Source organism: Achroia grisella, unplaced genomic scaffold (genome assembly GCF_030625045.1).
Source record: "Achroia grisella isolate CSIRO2021 unplaced genomic scaffold, CSIRO_AGI_Agris_v1 utg3972, whole genome shotgun sequence".
Classification (NCBI taxonomy): Eukaryota; Metazoa; Arthropoda; class Insecta; order Lepidoptera; family Pyralidae; genus Achroia; species Achroia grisella.
The window spans coordinates 683,516-711,398 of NW_026712838.1; the positions used below are offsets into that span (position 1 = coordinate 683,516).

A 27,883-nucleotide genomic window follows, 5' to 3' on the forward strand; every position below is an offset into this window, starting at 1 on the left:
GATACATTAGGACAGATTTGTCAAGTACCGATATATTAAGAATATTGGTAATTTACAGAAATTTACATTTTAAAATATAAGGAAATATTGAGAGTCTTACTCATTTTTAACAAAATAATCGCAATAAAAATATATTTGACACTTTTATGATATATATAGCAAATTAAAGCAAACTAAAACTTCAGTTTTGAAGACTTCAGTTTTGTCTACTATATAAATCGAGCTGCCACAGAGCAACACTTTTGGTGTCATTTAAGTCTGATGTCAACTACGCAAGGCACTGATAGTGCTGTAAAATAGCGATTTTAAATTTATCCGAAATCTTTCCTAAGACATGATCATAATAGGTTGGGTTATAAACATTACAACATTATTCTCTTGAAATCGTACAGATATTAAAAGAGGCTATTTAGTCTAGTAATTTTAATAGACCACGTCTCTATCATCATCAATGACTGTAAATGGAAAAAAAATGTTTTTACATTAAGCCGCTGATATACATAATGTTTAATATCTTGTTTACGTATAATCTACAGTCTAAGAAATTATTACGGTACTCGTAAGAACTTAGGCGGTAAGCAAAGGGCGGCCGGCGTCATGGTCGGTGCGTTGTGGTGAGGAGCTTTGTACAGCCGCAGTTGCATCTCCATTTGCCAATAAAGCTTCACCTTCACTCACAGACTCCTCCATCTGAAACATTTAAAAACTAACCTAAGGGTAATCCATCTTGAAGTGAAAAAGTTAGAAAATATACAATAAACACATAAAATAAATACAATCTATAATTCGGCATGCATATTACAATTCAGAATAAATACTTTTTTTTTGTTGTAATTATATTTTGTCTATGTGAAAGCAATATGAGGATATTAATATTCGGCTGAAATTTTATATAAAAAACAGAATCATAATGTATATTCTAATAGGATTAAAATCTACACTTATGTTTTCATATAAACAAATCTATGTAGTACAAAGAAATAAAAAAAAATGTCATTTTAGTTGTACAACCTTATGAAACGTGTGCCATGAAATTATTTGAAAATTGTAAATTAAGTAAACATAATGAAATGAACAAATTTTGTATGACAAAAAATGTGATGACATTAGCGTATACGTATATAGTGAGATAAATTATAATAGAAATAATATTCAGAACGCGTCAACAAAATATATGTCTTTCTTATTATCAATTATGTCTATTAATTTATTTCACGATAATACTACATTAAATTCATAACCATATACAACTAATGTACCTAGAAAACACTCAGAGCGATATAAACAATTACACTCAAGAATACAAATGCTGATACCGTTTGAGAATCGGACCCACGACCATCAGAAGTCAGGTGGCATGGGCGGCGTGCTAAACTGACCGACCACTGAGGTCGTTAAATATATTTTGAGATATTTTGTTCAAAATCTTACTTATAATGAATGATATTTGAGATCATAACTAGGGATCAATTAGTGCATAAGAAGGCCGTTATTGAATACAGAATTCTGAAACTAATATCTATGACATTCAGATGATTAAGATTCTTTATGTTATTGTGGCAAAATAACAAAATAAGTTTTCAGAATAAATAACTTTAATATTCGCAAAATCACTTTAGAACTTTCATTCATTTATACATAAAGTACAACATATTACTATACAAACAAAAGAGACTAATAACTAAGTACTGATATACATTTCAAAGTCGTGTCGTAAATATGCATTTAAAAGATGATTAATTTTGAGTGTCAACGCAAATAATGGCTATTTTAACAGATTTTGAAAGCAGATAAGCTAAAAAAATATATACATTCTTATACATATAATTGGTAACAATTGCTAAAAAGTTAAGAGATGCAGCTTCGTTGCAGTTGTAGTGGTAGACAAACGAGCAACAATCTGAGCGGCCTGTCCGTGCAGGGCGACAAGGAAAAAATCGGCCTGTCCGGGTAGACTGTCCAGAGTGAGCCGTAATGTGTCGGGTTGACGTCGAGTCGTCGCCATACCATTCCATAGTTAACTATTATTATTAATAAATATATATCTAACAGATGTGTCCCCCATCCGCGTTGCATTAAGTAAAGCATACATAGTAAAAATAGTTTTTAAACTAAATATTACACTGATAGAAATTGACAAAAACCTCTCGGTATTGTTTGATTGATGATGATATATGGTACAAATAATATAGAATATTATACAATGATTTAATATTTTTCTAAATATGTAGTATATATACAACCTAAATAATATAATAAGATAATAATAATAACCCTGGACACTGCGCCATTTAATTCCAAGCTAAGTTTTTTTATACATACATACATAGAAAACACCTTGACGAATACAATCAATTATACTCAGGAAATAAATATGTACATACATAGTGCGGTGAATCGATCCCGCAGTAATCAGAAGTAAGTAACCACTGAGGTTCAATATTTCAATAAGTTTGGTGCTCATAATGCCTGCTTGCTCTATATCTCTACCGACAAAAATATTCCTTTATTTTCGACATAAAATCATCCTCAATAAATATTTATTTCGCGTTTGAGTTCATATAAAAAATTAAGGACATTATTAATTCAAAAATGTTTAAGCACAAGTTGAACTTTACTAAAAATATAATAAAAGGTCGCAGCTTATAGGTTGTCGAGTTATTACTATTTAGTCGTACAACCTTTTTTTAACGTCCTATATACTGAACTGACTTTACTATTTTATTTACTGTGAAAATAATTTAATTAACAACAAAAATCAAGAAATATATTGCCTTATCGCTATTATTGGATACTACAGAGAATGTATACTTCATTTATTGATATAAATACATGGTTTATAGCAATTCATAACTTTCTAGTAGCAATCGATATTTTAATTAATAGATATCATTTTATTTGATATAGTCACATTCGTTCAGCGAGTATATGGAATACTAGTTGTGAATTGACTATGTATTATACACTACACTTTGGTACATACTTTAAACTGAAATCAACAAAAGTCTGCAGATTTTGCTAAGCTGAAGACGAAAGGCCACTACATATCCTACATGGTTGTAGTCACTTATACATAAACGAAACATCTCCTTTGGAAAGTATACACTCTATCCTGAGCAGATAAAAGCCATTGCTCATAAGAATATCCTTCCAGTCTTGTCCCTGACCGGTCTAGGTAGAGAACTATGAAAAGAGTGGGTACAATCGATCTACATATTTAGGTCCAGAGCTACAGGTCTAAGGATCTGATAATACAAAAAGATTATACAATAATAACTTTGATAGGTACATATAGGTAAATAAAGAAAGAGGCCTTGTGAAATACTGCTTGCTGTCATGTTAGACCTTGTTCCTCTCTCCGGAAATAGTTATATCAGTGCTTTATATCCGGATATTATACAAATTATATACATTATACAAGTTTGTAATATAAATTATTATAGTTTGAAATGAACTTCTAAGGCAGCTTTTCCAATCATAACCAGTAGATACCTATAAGCACTTATTTCACCATTCTCCTACATTGGTGGTGTGTAGATGAATATCAATATAATTTAATCCGTATACATTCAATATACCATCATACTTAATTTTAGTACATGTGTTGTTGGCATAAGGTAAAAGTAGATCTCTAATATAGCTACGACATAAATAGGTTTATCTATTACACAAAGCTGACTACGCTGGAAAAAAAATTCTAAGCTTTCTTTTGCTATATGTTGATCCATGTGTAAAATCATATTCGGTGAAAATTTCATTTTAATTCCTTCAAGTGTTTTTCATAAAAGCTTAAAACTCAAGCAGATGGTTTACGGCTTGTCAAGATTTTATTATATTTAAAGATGATACTTTACTGATACTAATTTGATTCGCTATTTGCTTATTAGTGTTCCATATATGTATATCGAACGACAATCATTAAGCAAGCTCGCACAAAATGTGGTTAATTTCAAAGAACTTGTTTACAAATACACAGGTAGTTAGTAAATAACCACATTTGTAAATATGCACTCTGATCAAATTCCTAGTCATGAGTTATACAAGTTAAATTATGTAGCAAATTTTATGCAATATACTCGTTTACATATTTAATAATACAATTCTTCGTGGAACCAATTACAAAAATAATATAGTAATTGTTATTTAGCCATTCTCATAGTGGTGTTAATTTTATAAAAATTTTCACATAATATCCTATTAAGAGCAACATGTAGTTATTATACGGCATATTAAATAGTTTTGCCATTAACAATTGTATTATTTTTGACCTAGTGTAACGTAATAATATTGTGTATTATGCTCATTTAACGTTTTGAACTGAACAAAACTGCCTTGCAGCAAAACAGTAGTGAAATTCGTCAAAAATAATACATAAAGAATTAGGTCAGGCTAAATATTTTCCTCTTGTCATAACAAAAAAAAAATTACCTATAACAATCCACTTACAAAATCCTCTTGAAGTTAATCGTCAATAATCGAAATATCACAAATTTAACTTGAACATATAATTATGTCTACATAATGTATCTATTAATAGTTTAAGTATGAAAGTACTACTTATCTAGTTAGCATTATATGAGTATAGGTCTAAGATAACTACAATAGTAAGTGAGTAAATAAAGGAAGTACTAACAGCAGATTTTTCCATTTGTGTGCTGGATGCATCCCGTTTGCCCTGTAGGTAGTAAGTCATTAGCTGGCCTTTGCCCTTGACTGCTACTAGTCCTCGCTGCTCGAAATAGTACCCAAAACTCTCTAAAATATGACACGTCTCCTCTGTGACCTAGTAATAAAAAAATATGTATTATAATTGATGTCGAGCGTTTTTGCAGAAATTTGACTATTAGGTACCTATTTAGCAAATTATTCAATATTAAAAATGTTTATAGTTCTAAAAGCATTTATGAATATAATTTAGTTTCATCGTTTTAGTTTTACCTAGAGAAATGCTCTATTAATACATTTTAAACAGGTAAGCGCTTCTTGCTTTTAGTGCCCTAGAAATTGTAGTTCCTTCATTTACATTTTTTATAAGACGGTATGAGTAGGTACCTACATATACTAATACAACTTTATTAATGACAGTTACCATTTAATGAATAATAATAAGCCATTAGCTTTCATCTACTTCATATTAGAAGAGAAAATATAAAAGAAAGCTTAGAATAAAAAATAAGGACAAGTTCGTTAATAAGAAAATTATTCAAACAAGTTTATGTTAAATTCAACCAAACTAAATTTAAAATATATACTTATAAAGGGAACTGCTGTTACTAACATGTAGGTATGTATAATTTGTAAACATTCAAATCTCGCAGTTTCAATAAGAACTATGTAATAATATTTTATCTATGATAAAAAAAAATGTAGCGGACTCGTATTCACATGAATTGGTTACGAAATAACATGTTAACTTTTTGTTATTCTAAAGTTACATACCTATAGCTATATTTTAAACTAAAAGCAGTATGTTTTATGTGGACATATGTTTATATAGATAACATCTATACAATATTGAAGAAGTAGCCTTGTTAAATATTTCTAAAAAAATATTAGTAAAAGATGTCTTAAAAGAAAAGTCTAATTAATATTCTTTTAAGACATCTTTTTAGCTTGATTTATAACTATTAAGTGTCTTTTAAATGATAGGTAATATATTTTATAACTAATATATTTATAGTATATTAAACGTTATTGTCTTTATATACAGAACACTGAGCATTAAGTATGTGAAGTTAGTGTCTATCTAAATCAGTAAAAATTAAGCTACAAAAGTACTTACTAAAGATATTGTTAAGTCAAAAATATAATATAAAAGGATAATATATAAAAACTCATTACTAAGTATTATACTACTAACTATTATATTTTTGACTTAACAAGTTAGCTGTTGATTTCGTTATTATTACTCTCTACTTACTTTCTATAATTGATGTAGACCGCAACTTTCTACAATTAAGCTAAGGAGAAAAATATCTAACTGCGCACACTAACAAAAAGCTCTTTTAGTTGTATTATATTCCATTTTATGCATTTAGCTAAATATCTGATTGTGTATTATACCATCACACACATTATACCATCCACTTGTCCACATCAATGTATTATAAGTATTATTTATTTCTTTTGTCGTTAAGGATTGATATTATATACATATTTTGTAAATTATTAGATAAATATAAAAGAATTCGGCAAACTCTTGCAAAAATTGGGCAAACGAAGCGGTGATGAGCTGAGAGTGGGGCAATTTGGTATCGGTGATCGGAACTTCCGAGGTCAAATGCTGGCCGACTTCATGGAGAAGGAGAACCTCTTTATGATGAACTCCTTGTTCAGGAAGCCGGAACACCGGAAATGGACGTGGATTAGTCCCGATGGTGCCACAAAAAACGAGATAGATTTCATCTTGTCAACGAGAAGACAGATTTTCAATGATGTCTCTGTGATCAATGCCGTCAAAATTGGAAGTGATCACCGGATTGTAAGAGGCACATTGAATCTGAATCTGAAACTCGAACGATCCCGACTGATGAAATCTACGCTCCGCCCTACACCTATACAGATCCAAAACCCCGAAAGCTTTCAGCTAGAATTGCAAAACCGTTTCGAAAGCCTTGGTGACTGCGTTGACGTGGACGATTACAACAACAGGTTCGTGGAAACTGTCCGTGCGGCTGGGTCTAAGCACTTCAAAACCCGCTGCGCAGAAAGAACCGGAAAAATATCTATTTCTACCCTCAAATTGATGGATGAAAGGCGAAGTATGGTCCTGCAGTCTCCGACTGACGCTTCTCAGTATCGGCAACTTAGCAGGCAGATCTCTAAGTCCTTGACTCGTGACTTACGCCACTTTAACACAAATTGTGTAAAGGAGGCTATTGAGAGAAACAAGGGCTCAAAAGTATTTAACAGGGATCTGGCTGCCGGACAGAGCCAGCTGACGCGACTTAAGACGGATGACGGCAGGATCGTTTCGTCTAAACCCGAACTTTTGAGGGAAATTGAGAAATTCTATGGACAGTTATACACGACAACACGGGCACCTGTTAACAACACGGCAAAAGACCCTAGAGCCAAATTAACCCGACACTATACCGAAGATATCCCGGACGTCAGCCTGTACGAGATTGGTATGGCTCTTAAACAACTTAAAAACAACAAGGCGCCGGGCGATGATGGAGCTACTGCTGAGCTTCTGAGGGCTGGAGGTAGACCTGTTCTACGAATCCTCCAGAAGCTATTCAACTCCGTCATCCTCGAGGGCCAAACGCCTCAAGCATGGCAAAGGGGTGTGGTGGTTCTGTTCTTCAAGAAGGGAGACAAATCGCTTCTGAAGAATTTCAGACCCGTAACACTGCTGAGCCATGTTTATAAGTTGTTTTCGAGAGACATCACGATTCGTCTCGTGCGCAGGTTTGACGACTTCCAGGCTCCCGAACAAGCCGGGTTCCGAAAAGGCTTCAGTACCATAGACCACATTCATACGCTGCGGCAGGTAATTCAGAAGACCGAAGAATACAACCTGCCACTTTGCTTGGCGTTTGTGGACTATGAAAAAGCCTTTGATTCGATCGAGACGTGGGCTGTGCTACAGTCTCTCCTGCGGTGCCAAATTGACTATCGATATATCGAAGCGTTGAAATGTTTGTATGAAAACGCCACTATGTCAGTTCGCCTCCACGACCAGAATTCGAAGCCTATCCAACTGCAGCGAGGTGTCAGACAAGGCGATGTCATATCGCCAAAGCTGTTTACCGCTGCGTTGGAAGATGTCTTCAAGCTTCTGGACTGGAACGGGCTGGGCATCAACATTAACGGCGAGTACATCAATCACCTTCGATTTGCCGACGATATCGTGGTCATGGCTGAGACCCTGGAAGACCTTAGCAAAATGCTCGAAGACCTCAGTAGAGTCTCACAAGGAGTAGGTCTTAAAATGAACATGGACAAGACGAAAATTATGTCAAACGTCCATGTCGTACCTGCTCCCGTAAAAATCGGAGATTCTACACTCGAAATTGTCGATCACTACGTATACTTAGGGCAAACTATCCAGCTAGGTAGATCCAATTTCGAGAAAGAGGTCAATCGTCGAATCCAACTCGGATGGGCAGCGTTCGGGAAGCTCCGATATATCTTTTCGTCCAAATTTCCGCAGTGTCTCAAGACGAAGGTTTACGACCAATGTGTGTTGCCAGTGATGACTTACGGAACAGAGACGTGGTCGCTAACTATGGGCCCCATCAACAAGCTCAGAGTCACTCAGAGGGCAATGGAGAGGGCTATGCTCGGAGTTACTCTGCGTGATCGAATCAGAAATGAGGAGATCCGCAGAAGAACCAGAGTGACCGACATAGCCCGAAGAATTGCGACTTTGAAGTGGCAATGGGCAGGGCACATAGCTCGTAGGACAGATGGCCGTTGGGGCAGTAAAGTCCTCGAGTGGCGACCACGGGCCGGAAGACGCAGCGTGGGAAGGCCTCCAGCAAGGTGGACCGACGATCTGGTCAAGATCGCGGGAAGGCATTGGATGCGAGCAGCGCAGGACCGATCGTCGTGGAGATCTTTGGGGGAGGCCTATGTCCAGCAGTGGACGTCTTCCGGGCTGCGATGATGATGATGATGAAAAGAATTCGGCTACTTATTTAGTCTAGTATTGTTGTTTATAAAGAAGTTATTAAACATAAAAGTAAAACAATCTAATAGAAATATAGAAGCGTCTCTGAAACCGCACTGTTCGAGACCACTCAGGTTCTAGCATGTGGGGATGAATTCCCTGTCGATGGCGAGCGGTTTTATAAGTAACCCTAAATATAATAAATATTTTACAGTAGCTATATTTTATTTATATGGGACAGGTCCCACTCCGTGTCACAGAACGGAACAGTTATTTTACAGGCATTGTCTTCAGGACACTGTGGGAACTTGCCCGCAGTCTGCCTAATAGGGACTTTATTCGTTTCCGTCGTATAGCATAGAAGTCGTCGGTGCGCTCTTGCACAAATATCTATGACGCGCTGCAGTGGCGGGGCGGCCCTAATAGCGCCCCAAAGGCATTGTTATTGAACACAAAGAATGTTTTTGTAGTAGGTTTCAATGCAGATGTAACAATATGTATAAAGACTAGAAATTGAAACAGTAATAATAATAAAAATGAAATAGTAATAAGCCTGGAAATTGATATCCGGGACTATGTGTGATATTATATATATATATATATATATATATATATATAAAAACAATGTATAAGAAATAGTAATTTCACCTGAACACAGCCAGCTTTCCCTGTACTTTCCATACGGGAGGCGACATTGACGGTGTTGCCCCAGATGTCGTAATGCGGTTTGCGGGCACCGATTACACCCGCTGTGATCGGTCCGTGGTTGATTCCCATCCGCAATACAAAGTGATTGAAGGACTGTTCGTTTATCGCGGCCAGCACTCTTTGAAGTTCTAGCGCGAATTCCACCAGACACGCGAGGTGTGCCCAGCGAACCAACACGCCATCTGAAGGCTTATTTAATTTATTTATACATCAGTTATACTTATTATAGTATAGTAAAAGAGTTAAGACTATCACATGTTACGATGCTCACGACTTTGCTATAATTTAGAAAATTATATGTATCTTCAAACTAAAACTTTATTGGCTATATAACACCCTTCTGTATAAAGTATTTAGGTACATATCAGAGACTGCAATAAAATACAATATTAAATATTTTTCCTGTTATTCTATAATATTAAATATTGAGGTTCAAAAGTAACAGAGATGATTCATTTTTTCTGAAAATATATCTACGTAAATGCTTATTTCTCAATTCTAAAGATATTTTAATAATATGAAGGTAATTTATGCATCAACTAGCTAGTGTTTGCGACTTCGCCTGAGCAGGATTAGTATCTTTATAAAAAAAAATTACATTTAGATTTTTAAATTTAAATTTAGGTTTAGCGATTTAGAGATGACGTCGTAATAAGTACACTAGAATAGCTCACAGATGACAGATTTTTAATATTTTATACTTTGGATAATTTACACAATAAAAGTGTAAGCAATATTATTGTAAAGTTTCATTAAGATCCATTCAGTAGTTTTTGCGTAAAAGAGTAACAAATACTTACAAACTTTCGCGTTTATAATGTTAGTATGAGTATATATTCATACTATTCATTTAATAATTTACCTGCATCTCTCTGGTCGGATTTAAACCTGAGGCGGCCATGTATGTTGAACTAATTGTCTTGATTTTTATAATATCTTTACTGAATTTTGCATCCTCGAGCAGCTGGAAATTAGAAAAATAAATTAATTACACCATCATTTGTATACACCTGTATTTTATATAGGTACTTGTAATAAGTACTCAGCAACATTATGAAATAAAGTGAAAGCGTAAATGATGTACCTAATATTTTCTTGAAAGCTTATGATTAATATTAATCTCTATGAGTATAATACAACACATCCCCATAACTACAGGTTTCTGTTACGACTAAATTAACGGATGAACAGAAAACATCTGAAGAAACTACGAAAGAAAACTAATTTCGCTTCGGTATTTAATTCTTATATTTATATCAATAAACATACAAGTACTTTTTATTTTATATACATGTTACCTCTGCTCTACATTAATCACACTATATTGTCATACAATATGTGACTGCTAATGTTTATAGGTTGGATTCACACGTATTACAAACATTTATATCCAGGAGTCTGTTTTTATTGTTCTGGACTTTTTTTATTTATACTATGTATTCACAGAACTAACTACTACTACAATGAGTAAGACTATCAGTTCCTTATAAATGATGTTTTAAACAGAGCTTTGTTTAAAACTTTTAGGTGTGTGTAATATACCAAGGCTATGTTTTTATTCCATTCAGTTTCTAGGAACAAACACTGAATCAGACTAGCAGCCGTCAATATAGTGTCGTATATTGCCGTAGTTGCGCGACTTAAATTCCAAGTAGCTTAATCACAAACAAGAAGAACATGTCCCTACTGCATACATATGTATATTACTTTAAAAGAACTTAGGTATATTGTGTAACAGGTCTTACAATAATGAAATGACTGTCCGACAGAACATTATTTAACTACATTCTTTACAAATTATACCTACATTTTTGTATACCGTTTTCGTATTGTATTTACTGAAAAATAGTTACATGGGTACTATTATTCTGTAATATATTATAGTTATAGTGATGATTATTGTTTTTCATTAGTTATGTAAGATGTCAGTGGTATGGCATGTATGTATGACAATACCAAAAAAAGACATGTAACTTGTCATTTAATAGTTCAAGATACAATGTTTGTTACGTAACATAAATAAGTATTATTTAGCACTCTCTCTAGAAACTGTGGTTCTAGCAACATTAGGTACATCGAAATAGTAACAGCTATTTCAATTTCTTGAGTTCTGAATGTACCAATAATATTTATAGATATTTAACATCCATCTTCACTTATTTCACTCATGACAGAGAAATAGAATAAAATAAAAAGTTCTACCTACTAGAAATAGGATTATAATGAAATTTATGTATGTGCATATAAAGCTACAGTGTATTATGAGGTAATCGAAATTTTAAAATGTATTGTACATGTTGAACATAAATTAATATTATAAGGTAAAGCCAAATTACCAAATCGAAGTCTGATATAACCTCGTTGAGAAATCGCAAACATTCCAGGCCCTGGTTATTAACAGTTTCTTCTGAATAAAACTCTGTAACAATATATTAAATACATAATTTTGATATGATAACCGTATTGTATAAATAAGAACATTTTTTTTAGTTATGTAGTAAAAAAATATAAATAATGTAGTCATAATAACGCGTATAAATAATATCACATAGACAATATACTATGGACTGTAGAATCTAGCTGTATGTATGTTTCTGAAGTGTTGTTTTTTGTGTCAAATAATTCGCTTCACGCTGGTAGACATTTAACTTCTAGGATAGTGAGAAGTAACGTTTTATTTTAACACCTCAATCACAAATTGAAAACTAAGCGAATAAGCTGTAAAACTATTCGTAACTTTCAATTAATCACAATAATGATTTTTGAAATATATCGTTCTGCCGTAATTTCACGGACGGAGTCGCTATGTATATGTGGTATTTCACAACTTTACTTGTTAACTTAAATATGTTGAAACTTAGATTTGATGATGATGATGATAATTTAAATGAACCTAAACAGAGAAGAATATATAGAAATCAGTGATTTGTAAATATTAGTTTGTATACGAAGCCTATATTTGATGTTGATAGAATGTAAAACATTATTCCAACATAACAACAATATTTGTATCTATTATAACTAAATATATACACAAAAAAGTAAAGTATATAAACACTGACCTTTTGACCTGTAAATGCAAAAAATGCCTAAGCCCAAAAAGGTCACTTATAAACGAATTCATATATTTATATGTAAATAATTAATATTAGTAAATATACATAAAAAGTAATAATACAACTACATAACATATTAAATCATCAATTTTAATAAATTGATACAATGACAGTGTATTAACAATGTGACGGTTGTTTTTAAGTTCAGGTACCATAAGTTATTTTAAACCTATACAACTTTATTTTGAAAATAAGAATAACATAAAAAACCATTTTACCTACTTTTTGTTACTTTAATCATCCTATTCAACCAATTATCATTATTCAGCCCTAGTTTGTAATACAAATACCAGACGTTGGTTTGTAAAATAATTATATGCGTGTTCAGGTTACGAAGAACTCTCGATATTAACCGATTTATACCTAAATCAATAAGGACCTAATCTAAGAAGAAAGTTCAAACTTACTGCCAGTAATATTTGAAGATCTCTTTCAAACAAAAACTAATTTCGAATATCAGTCTACATTTGACGAAGATACCGAAGAAATAGCATTAAAAACAAATATTTCATTGATTTATTTTTTATGTATTTTCTTGTGTATGATATGTGTCAATTACTTTTTTAAGCTGGAAAAAAAATATGGATGCGCTTTTAACTAGTTCAAAATTTACTGTTAAGTTTCATCAAAATCCGTTCATTGGTTTTTCCGTGAAAGGTTAACAAAACATCCGTGGTTACAAACTTTCGCTTTTAAAACATTAATTAATAAGGTATACCTGAGAAATTAGGCATGGAGGCGAATAGCACGCCGACTTCGGCGTAACTCTGGCTGTAGAGGTCGCGGTGGTGGTGGCGCGCGCCCATGAAGTGTCGCGCGACGTGCGGCGGCAGCACGTTGTGCACGAGCGCCTGGTTGCGGCGGCGCAAGTCGCCCGCCTGCTCCGCCTGCGCACGCATGCGTTCGCCGCGCGAGTGCCGCGCGCGCTCCAAAGACTCGCTCTGCGTGTAAACAGACATCCATAAATACCACATATTATTGTTAACGGATTCCCCAACTAAATCATGACCGTACTTACATATCTATTGAACACCAGGAGAGCTATCGTTACGAAGAACAGCATTATAATATTGCGTCCAGGGTGTATCTTCCCTCTAAAACAGACAAAAATAATGTCAGTCAGAAAGTTACATGCTTCAAAATAATTTACTATTCTATCTTACTACTCTTCTGTATGGAAAAAGGAATACGAAAAATATTTTTTACAATGTGCACCTATATAAATATAAATAATAATATTCATCACCTATAGCCATACAAGAGCCAAAAATTAGATAGAAGTACCTACATTGTTATTCCTGAGAATGAAACCTGTATGTACCTATGTATATATGCAATATTCATATATAGCATGTGTATCAGTGTGGATTAATACTTGTAGTAATTATTTCAGTCGCTATTTTCTGAGATATTTGTTTCCTAGTCAAAAAATAAACAATAATGTATCAGTTAGTAAATGTAGTTATGTGCTTCATCAGTCAATTACATGATCGTTTAATGTTGAACACGCATTTGCCACATCTTTCGTAACATTACCTACAAGTAAATGTTACGAAAGCCGATCATAATTTCAGTCAGCTTGAATCAGACCACCCTTCCTATATAACACCGAAGGAAAAGCTAGGTCATCGAATTCTCATTTCATATTACTACATATTCATTCGCAGATTAAGTATTTAAAATAATAATCTTCTAAATTACTATAATGTGTAATCTATATTTATTTATTTACTAAAACTTTAATATACAAGAAAGAATAAATAATTATTGAAGTATCTATATATACAAACCATATGTCTATTGATATTTATAATCACAAAACCCATATCGTCACCACTGTTATCGCAGAAGTATTGTCAACTGTCGATTTAGCGGTGAACGCAACACTTAGCTACATTTTGCTCAGTATATTTGAATCAAACGTGAGGCTCTCCTACATATTTCATAAGTTTATATAGATAGAGCAATAGGCAACTAAGTATCTTCTCCATTATTCTTGACTGAATCTCCGTGTGCCGAATGTGGCGGTAGAACACAAAAAAGTAGCATACTGAAATGGTTATACAATGGGTATTAAATTCCTTTCAATAAATAATACTTCTATCATATTATGTGATGTTTAGTACATGTTTATCTCAGTGTATCTCAGTTCAATAGCAATTCTTAGTAGTATATAAAAAAATGTCTTAGGGTTAATGATTTTGGGTGTCCTTGCACAATAGTAACAACAAATCCAATATTAACTGATTTATAATACTTGTATAACTAACAGTATTTCAAAGAGTTGTTCATCGAAGTCAATGGTGTGGTTGTAGGGCGCGCGGTAAGGATCTCGGTCGAGGCTAGGACGCGACGTAAGTAGCGCGGGCTGCAGCACGGACGGCAGCGCATGGGCGGTCGCCAGCGCGGCCAACAGTGCTGCGCGAGCGCATCCACCCAGCGGAGACACCCAAAGTGCACCACATAACGCACCTGCGCCAACCTGCCCACCAGTTCAAACCATTAGAATCTATTTATTATCATAAAACTATATTTTACCAGAGGTAAACCATAAAAAGTTGTCTGCATCAGTATCTCGTTCTCTTCTATTTTGGCCGCCATCCAACATGCTTAGGCTGTGTTTCGGTTGTAGGGAGTAGATTAGGCAATGAAATTACTGGATAAAATGCATGACATCTTAGTCCTCTGGAATGGCAACGCAAGAGTAGTATAACAGCATCACATGACAACCCTATTCACTGTCGTGTGACACTGTGAAAACAATGTGCGAGAAATAGAACCCGCGAACGTCGGGTGCAAAGCGTTATGCTAAACTCCTACAATTTGATGTATGATATTAGTTAGTATATATGTTACGGGCGATTTTATAAGTCAGGGCACTATTAATGTCTGTATTCATAATGCCCGACTCAATTGGACAATGTGACTAAAACAGCATGATTATTCACTTTTCCCGGCCATTATGAATAGTGCCCACCTTATCTTGGGCAAAGTAATAAAATAGGTGAACTGTAGTGTTTTTGTTTATTAAATGAAATTAAACTTACAAAATTTTCATGAATGTCAATAAAAAATAAACTATTGAACATAGTAGTTAAAAAATAAACAGTAATAAATGTAATAACACTAACCTAACCGGAATTATTCGTACTCCCCGGTCCAAGTGATAAATTCAAGCTATTTTAAACACTGACTTATTACTTGGACCACGGGCCGTCGGGCATTATTATAAATGGCCGATCAAAGTGATAAATTAATCACTTTGCCCATCGCTCTTGGACATTATTAATAATGGCCGGTCCTTATTAATAATGAACAGTTAATCAGGTTGCCCATAACATATAGACATACAAAATTGTAATGTAAAGTATGTTAATTTAAAAGAATAGTATTATATGTAGCGAGATTTTATATATAGTGTCATGCATCTGAACACGCCGTGAGCTGCAGTATAACTGCAAAGTTTGAGCTATGACTTTTAAAAGTTCATAAAAAAGTATTTTAGGTTTAATTTCACAACATACCGATAACATATAAAAAATACAGTATATATTAATTTCAATTCCATTATTTTTGCTATCCGGCTCGAAGGATCCCAAGAATTAAGATCACAATAACAACTAGTAAAATAACTACATCCCCTGTTAACTAGGTACTAAACATGCAAATAAAGCACATGTAGTACATGTGTATCCGCATGTCCGGTATACTGGTATCGAAATTATATAAAAAAGTATTGGTAATATTTTACATTTCATTTTGTTTTCTCCGATTAATCGTTACGAAATCAACATTTTTTCACACTTCAGTGTTAATGTTCAATAATGAGGACGAATGTAGTCATGCAGATTTCAACTCCACGGTTGATTATTGACAATGAGAAAGTAAATATGACACTTTACGTGATAATAATATGAAGGATGTATGCAACGACGCGCACCGCTGTGCGCAGGTGCATCTTCTCTTAGACCATCCTCCATTAACATCGCCTCAAAATTACCACAGATAATCTGCAAAAAAACATATTTTTATAATTAAGATGGCCACGTTTTGTAGATTAGTACAGTATCTTATATGCGAACATTATAATTGTTATAGCGTAGATTCTAATATTATCTTTATTACATTTTTACGTACAGTAATTATGTTGATTAGCAAAGATGGATGGACTTCTTTTTGAAAGAGATTTCCTCCAATCAACCTAACATGATCTAGTGTTGTCTACGTCTCAATACTGCAAGTAACAATTTAATAATGACAAAAAACCATAATAATTAAAATTACAAATAACAAATATTATTAAATTCTTTTAAATTTTTATAAAAGTGCCAAGTACAACTGCATCCAGGAACATAATCCAGTTACAGTATGATCACTACTAATTTATTTTTAGTTTTATTTTTATTTTTAATGAAAACTAGAGGTCTCTACATCAGGGTATATATGTGTAGATGTCATTTATTGAAGACAATCAAGCACCAAAAATTAATTAAAAATTTAACTAAAGTATACAAATGTATACATAGCGTATCTAAAAATTAATAAGAATTTATTACTAAGTTACCCATGTGTTTTCCTACGATTTCTTTAGCCTATGTATATTAACACATGTAATAACATATTTAGCAAAAATTTTATCCTAATTCCTTTAGCCGTGAAGCGTTAACCATACCCACAGAGTTTTCGCATTTTATTATTTGTGATACCTAATAATAAAGATGACTGACTGACTAAGCAACGTACGACAGTTTCTAAATCTAGGAATGCAATTTTGCACAATATTTCAATATGTGTATAATTTACCAACTAAGAGAACAGGTTCTCTGTGGGTGAAGGAAGTAGCTAGTCGAAATTTGTTGAAGATTACTGTTGCTACTTTTTTACACCTAGATATATCACATTCTTAATAGAACAGTCCCCCAAATTATTCAATAATATATTTGTCTGTCTGTTTACTTTTACTAATAGATATTTATAACATTAGCTATCTGTGAGTGAAACTCCTAGCAAAATGGGTCTAGCCGTTTCAAAGACAATAATAAAAGAATAAAGATATAAAGAAATATAGAGAGAAATATAGAAAATTATAATATGTCAAAAATTTATCTCACCAAAGGAGCTATGTTGGCTGCTACAAACATTACTATATTAAATGTTCCACATGTTAATTTCCAGTAAGGACTGAGAGACTTTTTCTGAAATAAAAAAAAAGACGTTCAATATAAACGCTATAGTATAATAAGTGCTGTGTAAGATAAAATGCTGATTTTATTAAGTTTAGGCTTTTGCGAATTATTATAAGAGATGCTTACTTGAAATGATTGGAATTGAATCTTTATTTTCAAAAACATAGAATTTCTAAACTTTATATATTTACTAAACTCTGCCAATAATTATGCTTAAGAAAATAAATAAACTAGCCATATATTCTATTGTGTACAATTATTGTTAATACCTTAGTAAATATCCTCCTCTAAAACTAAGCCTCCGCTAAACACCCATAATTATGATAAATTGAGAAATATTTATTCTTCCATTCGCAAGTAACATACTTGTAATTAAATTCGACGGATTCGATTCCTCGCACGGTGCCAACATTTGTATTTCTATTATGTTTGTATAAAAAATCTATGTATTTATGTAGTTGTCTTTTACCCAAAACACAAACTCAGCTTACCATGGGACTAAATGACTATGTGTTAATCGTCCAGGGTTATTTATCATTCATTTATAAAAAAAATAGTAAATCACCTTATACTGTGCATATCTGAAGCATGCGTAATATATAATATTAATTAGGCCGGTCTCGAGTATGAGGGCGAGGTAGACCGCATGCAAAGATAAGGAGGGCGGTACGGCGAAGCTGGCAAGCGCAACCACTGCTGGCAGTAGCATTAGTGGCGGTGCTGCCACCGACAAAGGGCAGGGGTCACTTCGTCTGGCATATGTCGCCTCCGCACCTGCTGCCTTGAACGTCAGGCAGAGAGTAGTTGCGTCCGCCAATTCCCTAATGATACACAATAGCACTCTCTAAGTTACTACTACTCATTACCTTATCAGAAAGTTAAGTAGGTAGCGTAACAATATTAAATATAAATTTTATTATAACTCATATAGGCCTTTTGACCTTTTACTTAACACAATAAGAATATCTGATTAGGAGGGTAGTATATCTCTACACTTTAGACGTAACAACTATTGATTAACTAAACCTTAAAGGACAGGTAGAGGCTCTACATCTTATATATAAAATTCTCGTGTCACAATGATAGTTATCATATAGTTATCATACTCCTCTGAAACGGTTTGACCGATTTTTATGAAATTTTATATGCATATTCAGTAGGTCTGAGAATCGGTTACAATCTATTTTTTATACCCCTAAGTGATAAGGGTTGTTCACCCCTAACATTATTTTTTAATTTTTGGGCAAAATTTTTTACTTATATATATTTTTTTTAGGTATCATTAAAAATACATACAATCCTAAATTTTCACCCTTCTAGGACCAACCTCTATTTTTTTATAGCGTTATTAATTTATATAGCATAACAACGTTTGCCTGAACAGCTAGTAATCTGTATATTTATATTTCATATACTATATGTTAACACAGTTGTACAGTGATGAAAAAGTCATAATACAATGGTTATCAATTGTGAACAACAAAATGAATAGGTACTACAGACAAGTCCGACAACTCAGTTTTCCTCGTAAATTCAAAACCAGCATTAGTATTTTTCTATATCTAATTACAGGTCACATAATATAATAACAATTCCATTTTTCATTTTATTTCTTAATGAAAGTAAAATAATATAACAACAATAAAAATGGTATATATGATAAAATAATCTTGAATAATTCTTAGTTTTTATTTAATGTTGTAATAATTTAGATTATATATATTTAAGTTTGTTATTGTCCAATCTTATTAGTTTGTAATCTTGTTATTGTCAATTTTTATGTTTACTTTGTTAGTTGTAGTTTAGAACTTAACTTAATATGCTATCGACGTCGTCGATCTCACATTGTATTATTTTACTGATAAAGGCTATAACAGAATAGCAGAGAGGGTGGATTCACTGCCCTCACTGAGTTATAGACCGTTTTGTCTCATTCATTAGTTTTAAATTATATTGTTGTATGGGCAACAGTTGTATTGTGTGAAAAGTTTTTATTTGAGACAAATAAAGATTATTATTATTATTATTATAAAAAGGAGTAATCGATAGAAAGACATAAACTTGTAAATATAACCACTATTGTACTGTAGTTGCCATTGAGAAAGCACAGTAAACTGTGTTAATGCTAGCTAATTACACAAATACATTTTCAATATTAGATATATTGTGACAAAATCACGCAAATAACATAATTCTATTTTACTGTCACTTAATGTCAGTGCACGCGTCACAAACACTAAAATTGTGTAGTTGACGTAATTCGAAGACGTATACTTGCTATTATTATATTTACGCTTTTATATGGTTTAATTATGCCTAATTAACTTAATTGCTTTTGGTAACAATAAATATAAGTAAAGTAAGTCATTAAGTCGTACTTACTTATTATCATCTCTATTCACGAGTTCTTCTTGTAACATGTTGAGTATTTTCTGTTCTTCATTATCCTTGTTCTCCTCTTGCGGTGACAGGACCTACGAATAATAAATGGATCGTATCGTTAATCTTATATCTGTATACGTATACCTTTATGATTGATATCATATATGATGTTAAAAGAATATTGTTCAAATAAATAATTGACAACTGTCAACATAACGGTGAACGCAACACTTGATATTCCCCCATATCGTATATGGTAGGTAGCAAGCCTACCACTGTCCATCGATTAATATGTTATCATTACGGATCTTATAATTATGTAAAGTTATTGAGAAATATAAATTAATGTACTTTCTATATCAGCGGCAATAGTTGAACTCTCAACCTTTGGAAATCGTAGTAGGGTATTTAACCACTAAGCCACGACGCTGTCAATAGATCGTGTCTATGTAGTTCATAATTAAGAAATCGATATAAAGCCTCATAATTACAATGTAACAAAACAAGGGGCTTCTTATCGTGAATTAAGTAACATTTTCATCTGGTTAGAACTTATAAAAGTTGTCTTGGCTGTCTGACACTAAGTAGGGCATTAATATAAGCCCGGGGCTAGTGCCCCAGTGTCCTAGATTTATTAAGACTGTAGGTATAAATAAATGGGGCATACGGGTCTGCGAGTAGTGGCGGTCGGAGCGGCAGTAGTGCACTCACCGAGTCCTCGTCGTCGTCTTTGAGGTCAGAGAGTGCGTCGTTCGTATCGCCTCCCTCTATCGCCTCACCCTCAGGAGCAGTTTTATCTTCGCCTCCCTGGTACTGCAAGATAGATGTAACAGTAAATTATTGTGTTTAATATTATATAAATAGTATGTTCCGTATTTTAATATTTAGGGCATAAATATTAAAATTTATAACAGCAAAAAGTACTTAATATGATATTTTGAAACTGTATCTAAGTAATAGTACTGACATCATTTTTACTGAATATTTTATATTAATCTAAACTAATAGGGTCAGCAGTATTCATACTAATTATATCCTTTTTACGTATTTATATACAACATAATAATATGTTATGATACGCAAAAAATTGAATTAACACATAAGAATAATGAATAAATCATAATTTTTATTCGTGAAGCACCCTTACGAGAATTGTACGGAGGATTATGTAACACAGTTGGCAGAGTTAATATTTACGTAGAGAAGAAAGGTTCATATTCAGAAAATTTATATCTAATAAATAAAAATATATTGTGTCGCAGTGTTTATTATAGAAATCCTTCGAAACAGCTTCCTCGAATTTTAAGAAATTTTTGGTGTACATTTGATAGGTCTGAGTAGACTATTTTTTATAATTGTAAGTGGCCCTATCTAAAATAATGTATATAGCAAAACGACGCTTAATGGGTCAACTACTTTGTTTAGAATAAAGCATTGATAAGAAATCATTACAAACTACTATTTACACCTACATATATACATGTAGTCTTTAAATATTTTATTGTTAACGATTTAATGTTAATAATCTTCAAACTTAATATTTAACTAAATTATAGTGGTATTTAGACCACTGATTCAGACAGATTTATAAATATAATCATGAAAATTACAGGTTTTAATACGCGGACGATAAAGTATGTTTTGATGCCAGACTGCCTTAGCATCTCTTCACGACGTTCGCCATGTGCTGGCTCGACTTCGAAGTCATCGTTGAGGAAACCGAGCGTTGCTTCTGATATGTGAACACGGCTGTTGACAATCAATACGTCACGTAAATAGTATTTTAATACTTCTTCTACACTTCTTTCGGTATTTTATTAAAAAAAAATAATTATAAACCCTAGATATACAACTCACACTTAAAGCAGAGCTTATGCCAGTACCTCCTTGGCAAACAACTGATAGAAATAATTAAATACAGGGATATATATATACTCACAAATATAAATATTTGCATTGTGTAAGAATGAAACTCGATCATAGGAAGTAAGGCAGTGTTCTAGGTAGATCACGAGGTTAAAAAGTATTTTAATAAACAATACGTAAATATGTAAAATAAAAATTAAATTATATAAAAAAAGTCGCGTAAAGCAATTTTTGGTAAAGTTACTGATCTATTAATGACATTTTAAAACTCTAAAAATAATATAATATACAGAATAAACTGTTTGTCAATATTAAGGAATTCTTGATATAGTTATACAAATATCCATGTTTACTGTATAATAATATATTTATTATTGACTGTGTCATAAATATGCATGTCATAATTTGCAATAATTGAGCAGTATACGAAACACACTAACCCTGCCATCCCGCTGCTCTCCATTTTATTGGCAAGTTCTACATCCCGCGAGTATACGTCAAACTGCCATTGTCTTTGTCCCAACACGCCTGCCAGAACTGCCCCTGTATGTATACCGACTCGCATGTCTACCGGTGAGTTGGTGGTCTGCTGCACATACCTAAATTAAATTCATAAATCACTAAGTACAATTAAATTAGTATAATTTTATTTGCTTTGTAGTAAAAAATCATCACATATAAAAATATTCATAAGCTATGTATATACTGAGATACACTCATTACTTAACTCGACTATGAGTATGATTCGATCTTAGTTCTAACTCAGCTAGCGAGGTATATATGTATCAAATCCATAATGATTCCTCTGAAGTTGACTATTTACATAGGAAATTGTAATCACAAAAATACATCGTAACCTTCACAATATAAGGATACAATTTATTAATTATAGTTTTATTAAATATAATACAAGTTTCATAAACGGTCAAGTATGTAGGTAGGTAAATGATTATGTAGATATTTTTAAATAGGCAAGAACTTACTTGATTGCTTTCACCATTGATAGACCCATATGAACACATAGGACTGCATGATCAGGACGCTCTACAGGTGCACCACTGATGCAATAATAACAATCGCCCAGGATTTTAATACGCAGTTGTTGATATTTCTGTATCAAGAAACGTTCTTTTAAAATAAAAATTAAGAATATATAGGAACATTGTGATAGAAGATTAATTGATTTACCTCGGCAAGTCGGTCAAATCGTGCAAACAACTCGTTAAGGATTGCAACAAGATCTTGTGCTGAATAAGTAGAAGAAATAGCCGTGAAGCCTACGATGTCCGCATACAGGATGCTGGTTTGGCATGCAAAAATTTATTTAAACTATATAAAACATAAATTTATCAAAAGAATGCTGAATTAAAATGCAAAAAACTGCGTAACACAAATAAACATTTAACTTACCTAACATTTTCGTGTCTTGACATATAAATTTTTTTAAATTGTGTATCGATTAGACCTAGATCTTGTCTCATTTGTATTGCAACGTGTTCAGGAAGTACTGAGAGAAGCAAACGCTCCTGAAATATAAAGCTAGGTATTACTTTTGAACTATATCTAGGTAGCTACTGTATTTACTATATACACAAGGAACTGTTCCCGTATCAGGCGAAATTGTATAAATGGTTTGATGAATGTAGAGCAAAAGACAGAAGTATGTATAATTTGGATGATATGATCATTTGGCGTTTTATTGTCTCTTCTTTCTCTCTCTACACATATCATCGTGTATACTATTTTTTGAGGTAAGCCTCAAAAAATAGTATACACGATGATATGTGTATGTTATGTATGTATAACTTGACCTGACGTCTCGTTCTGAACGAGACTGTCCCTTTTTTTAATTGCGAGTCCGGGTGTCTCCGTTCCGTCCGTTCCATTTTCACGTACCAAAATTTGAGTAGTCGAACCGGCCGGTTGTGATGTTAATAATAATTAATATAAAAAAACGAGCCAATAGTTTCATTCTTATTTAAAATCTTCTCCAACTATGTTAAAGCAAATTTGTACCTCTTATTATCGGGTGTATTTTTTAATTCATAACTTTATGTAGGTATATTATATAGTATGTATAACTATAATACAAAACCTGTTCTTTGCTTTGCTGTTCGATGGTAAGCTTATCACGTAAACTTCGTTTGGTTTCTTGGAAAGAGCGACGTTGTTGTCGCTCTCCTACTGCATATGCAGTCCCGCCTAATAGCGTAGCTCCTAGTAGAAGTGCACCATTTGCTATTTGCTGTTAAAATAATTAACAAAGTAGGTATATTTTCTTATACATTATGGTTATTAAATAACTATCTAGTTGAATTATACGATGCAGCGTTGATTCGTTATGTACAGTAGGTATACATTGACTCCCAGTAGGACAATCAATTGATGCAAGTTCTCAATTTGCAATTGTATGTTTTATACAGATACTGAGCATATTTCGGTCATTCGGTTTGTAATCGATAGAATTTAATCTCTGTTATTGCTCCCATGTATATAAATCCATTGAGACCCATTTGTTATTTATGGAATGTTGGCATCCACTTATTCACATTCAAATTCAAATTTAAAATCTCTACAAAATATCATAATCATCGTATATAAATTTATTTTTAAGACTAAACTTTATAGCTAGACATAACTTCGTAAGCGTAAGATCTGATTTGGCCTATTCATTTCACTGACTGTGTACATATGATTAAAAATAAAGTAAAGAGGATCTACTTTCTCCTAATATATAATATTTTTATAATAAATATAGGTTTTAAAAGATTAAGTATAGCTACCTGATAACAAAAATCTTCAGCCAGTCTACTTTCTGAAGTGGAAGCATTATAATATTGTACCAAGAGATAAGCACAAAAAGAAATGGCACTGTAGAACATCAACACAATGTAATGGAATGGTAGGGTTGCTAATGTGAAGTATTGTAGAACGATGGCCCAACCCAGTAACTCGTTGTATGAATCACCGAGACGGCGGGAAACACTAATGAGGAGTTGTATCCATAAAACAAGCCACGAGACATGGTTTAATATTGGACGCGTGGAGCGAAAACAGGAATAAACTGTAGCCATTGTTAAGTTAGCAAATAGCGATATCACCACAGAACTGTAGGCGAAAAAGAGGTCTCGTTCTCCTGGTACCACAATCGCAAATACTTGCAGCAATACACCAGTGATAAGCAAACGGGGGATAGCTCGTTGACGCTGACGCTTGGTGTATGCTGTGTATAGTTGTTCTTCTTCTCGGTCTGTGAAACCCCATGGTGGCAGTAGACATACCAGACAGGAACATTTATTTAATAGTCGTGCCTGCATCGATTTCTCCATTTCTATCAATAACTTCCCATTTTAGATTCTTCAAATCATGGTGTACTGTAGCGTGTTTGTTTAGTTTCGTAGGCCGTTAATACTATTTTCATGTTCTGTAATTATGTCTGTTTTCCATTAAAATTTGTATTAAATGTCAGCATATCTCAGCGTAGATACAAATAAACACATTCACATTCACTCAGGTTTTCCAGAATTCACTGTTATAGCGCGATTAATTGTCATATTGATAAATTATGGGCATAATCACAAAAAATAAACTGAAATTTTGAGGAAGAGTGGTTAATATTTTTCCATTACTGAAGTACATTTTTATTTTATCTATTTATGTAATATGCATAAATTATGAGAAAGTAAATGCATCAGCAGTCTATTTAATGAATTGTCGCTATTGTGATTAAACTGTAGTAACATGTAGGCACACGCGTCGGAGTTCATCAAGCGGAGACTTTCCGTTAGTGACGGCCTGATCGAGGACGCCTGTGTAATGAATAAATTACACGCTGAAACATTGTTCCGATATCCATTCATTAACTGTGCTGTCTACAGACATTACCAACTCATTCCGTACAAAGACACATACATACTAATTTCAATATTGACAATCGTCACGGCGTATGTAAGTAGCGTGACCGTGAAATCGAGTAGCTTATACAAATTACGTGTAAAACTTAATTTTACTCATTGCCGCTTCATGTTGTCTTTATTTAAACAACAGAATATAAAAATAATTTCAGCGATAAAGTTAGACCAACATTCCAATTATATATACCGTAGGATATTACTATGGTAACCAGAATCGAATCAGATGACTTTTAATGTTGTTCTTAGCATTCAAAACCTTGAATGAACATTGTTTTTTTATTAATCATCAAGATTCTTTAAACAGAATAGATTCAAAAGATTTAACTTGCAATGTGTAATTTATTTCTATTTTTTTTATTACAAGTACATTTAAAAACTATTGGAAAGATAAGATTAAGGAAACAGGCGTTACATACAAGTAGACATTATTTAATATGTTACTGCAATTCAATATTACGTCATAAGTATCTAACTACCTATAATTGGTTGATTGGGTTATTACTAAAAAATATCTGATTGTACCTACTTTTCGAGATATAAAATTCATACACATATTATAAACGTCCCTAGACCATTAATTGAATATCTAGAGACGCAGTTGAATATTCATACCATGATTAGGCATTTCAGAAATAAATCCTAATTCGGGCCTAGTAAGTAAAACTCAAAACCAGAAAATCATTCGGACAAAACACTTAACGGGCAGATTTGAACCTAAATTTATATATAATAGTTTAAAATGTATCCATAATAGTAATCTTTGTCCGCCCTGTTTCTCCGCCTACTTTTTCTAAATCAAGCTACTGTTTAAGATATACATAGATTTCAATGACATTTAAAAATAAATTCTAAGCATACCTATACGAAATCAATATAAAATGCTAAATCTGGGATAACTAAAATAATTGTTGTTATGTCTATTTTATATTTATTATTTTTTATATTATATAACCGTGAATTTAATATTCAAAAGTATGGTTTTATATTTTTATTTATACGTATTTAGGTTTGTAGGTTTGATATAAACTACAGACACATATTAATTAACAGTTAAAATGAAATGTAATTTCTGATGTGTGCACTATTGTATTGTATACCACTGTGGATATATATATGTCAACATTAATCCCATCATCATCTTATATTGTGCATAATTCATAGAATTCATGTATCTATAGACAATTATTCATGAGAGAAGCACATACATGGATCTTGAATATCTAAGCTTTTCGCAAGAAAACCTAAACTACGTATTTATTAAATGTTTTAACCTCACTTTACTAATTCGTTACTGTATAACAATTGTTTCCCGCCGAAATTATGGTTGATGATGTAAGCAATCTTTGTAAAAAAACTTACTATTGACCTAAAAACGTTCAATCCACTAGAACAGTTATAAAGTGTAGCTATGAAGGAAATACAGTCAGGTAATGAAAAGGGGTATATTAAGTGAACGATCCGTGATAGGGAATTATAATATGTGATGACCTAAAATATTGAGCGAATGGGGTGTGTAGGGCGCGGGTGGTTTAACGGGCGAGGGCACAATGGCGCGAAGGCGGTGCGCGCACGTGCTCGCGTGCGACTGCCGCGCCGACGACCAGCCGCCGCCCACAGCGCCGTGCGCTTACAACGCGGCCGCGCCGATCTGCGGCCCCTGCCACTGCCGCCCCAGGCGAACGACGACCCGAGCCCGCCCGCCCCAACCTGACATACTACATTGATTCCGCTCTTGTTTCCACGCGTTCCATGATGATACTATATTTAAATATTATTCTATCTTATGAAACATTTTCACATAGTCATTAAAGAAATTCGATACACAGGATATGTGAACACTTAGTAATTGATGATTGATTTGATGAGTAGGCCATTAAACTATAATTAATTTATTTCTTTTACTATACTTTCAATATTCAGTTTACTATTTGATGGTAGGTACGTTATATTATGATGCTGTGGTCAAAATCGTGATTGTGCGAATAGTGTATTAATAAAAAAGCTCCTCAATATTATTTATCCATTAGATTATTCTGTAGTTTTCCTACAAATTAAGAAAATGGTACGACATTGAATCATAACAATAGATTTATT

The 27,883-nt window shown here is 33.1% G+C and overlaps 1 protein-coding gene across 3 annotated transcripts; it reads right to left on the bottom strand.

Moving 5' to 3' along the window:
• Window positions 1-340: 340 nt before the first annotated feature.
• LOC131844094 (adenylate cyclase type 3) lies at window positions 341-27,178 on the bottom strand. 3 transcript variants are annotated; one of them, XM_059192870.1, is made up of 21 exons: window positions 27,156-27,178; window positions 24,659-25,464; window positions 23,971-24,120; window positions 23,286-23,401; window positions 23,064-23,175; window positions 22,859-22,986; window positions 22,316-22,474; window positions 21,620-21,758; window positions 20,721-20,822; window positions 20,010-20,101; window positions 18,193-18,448; window positions 17,553-17,636; window positions 16,344-16,451; window positions 14,712-14,923; window positions 13,460-13,535; window positions 13,160-13,382; window positions 11,662-11,744; window positions 10,188-10,289; window positions 9,266-9,514; window positions 4,634-4,783; window positions 341-690 (listed from the first exon to the last, which is right to left on the bottom strand). In XM_059192870.1, exons 2-21 carry the CDS (start codon window positions 25,202-25,204, stop codon window positions 568-570), a joined length of 3,210 nt encoding a protein of 1,069 aa, XP_059048853.1. In that variant the 5' UTR covers window positions 25,205-25,464; window positions 27,156-27,178; the 3' UTR covers window positions 341-567. The 3 variants fall into 3 exon arrangements, with proteins under 3 accessions (XP_059048853.1, XP_059048852.1, XP_059048854.1); XM_059192869.1 differs by having other exon boundaries at window positions 27,149-27,175; XM_059192871.1 differs by having other exon boundaries at window positions 591-706; window positions 27,149-27,175.
• Window positions 27,179-27,883: the final 705 nt, after the last annotated feature.

Excerpts from the sequence above, each read along its gene's own strand:
- LOC131844094 (XM_059192870.1), bottom strand. The coding sequence starts at position 25,204 with ATGGAGAAATCGATGCAGGCACGACTATTAAATAAATGTTCCTGTCTG. Across the intron at positions 16,452-17,552 it reads CAGCCAACATAGCTCCTTTG|ATTATCTGTGGTAATTTTGA; the intron begins GTGAGATAAATT and ends GTTTTTTTGCAG. Across the intron at positions 13,383-13,459 it reads TCCTGGTGTTCAATAGATAT|AGCGAGTCTTTGGAGCGCGC; the intron begins GTAAGTACGGTC and ends GTTTACACGCAG.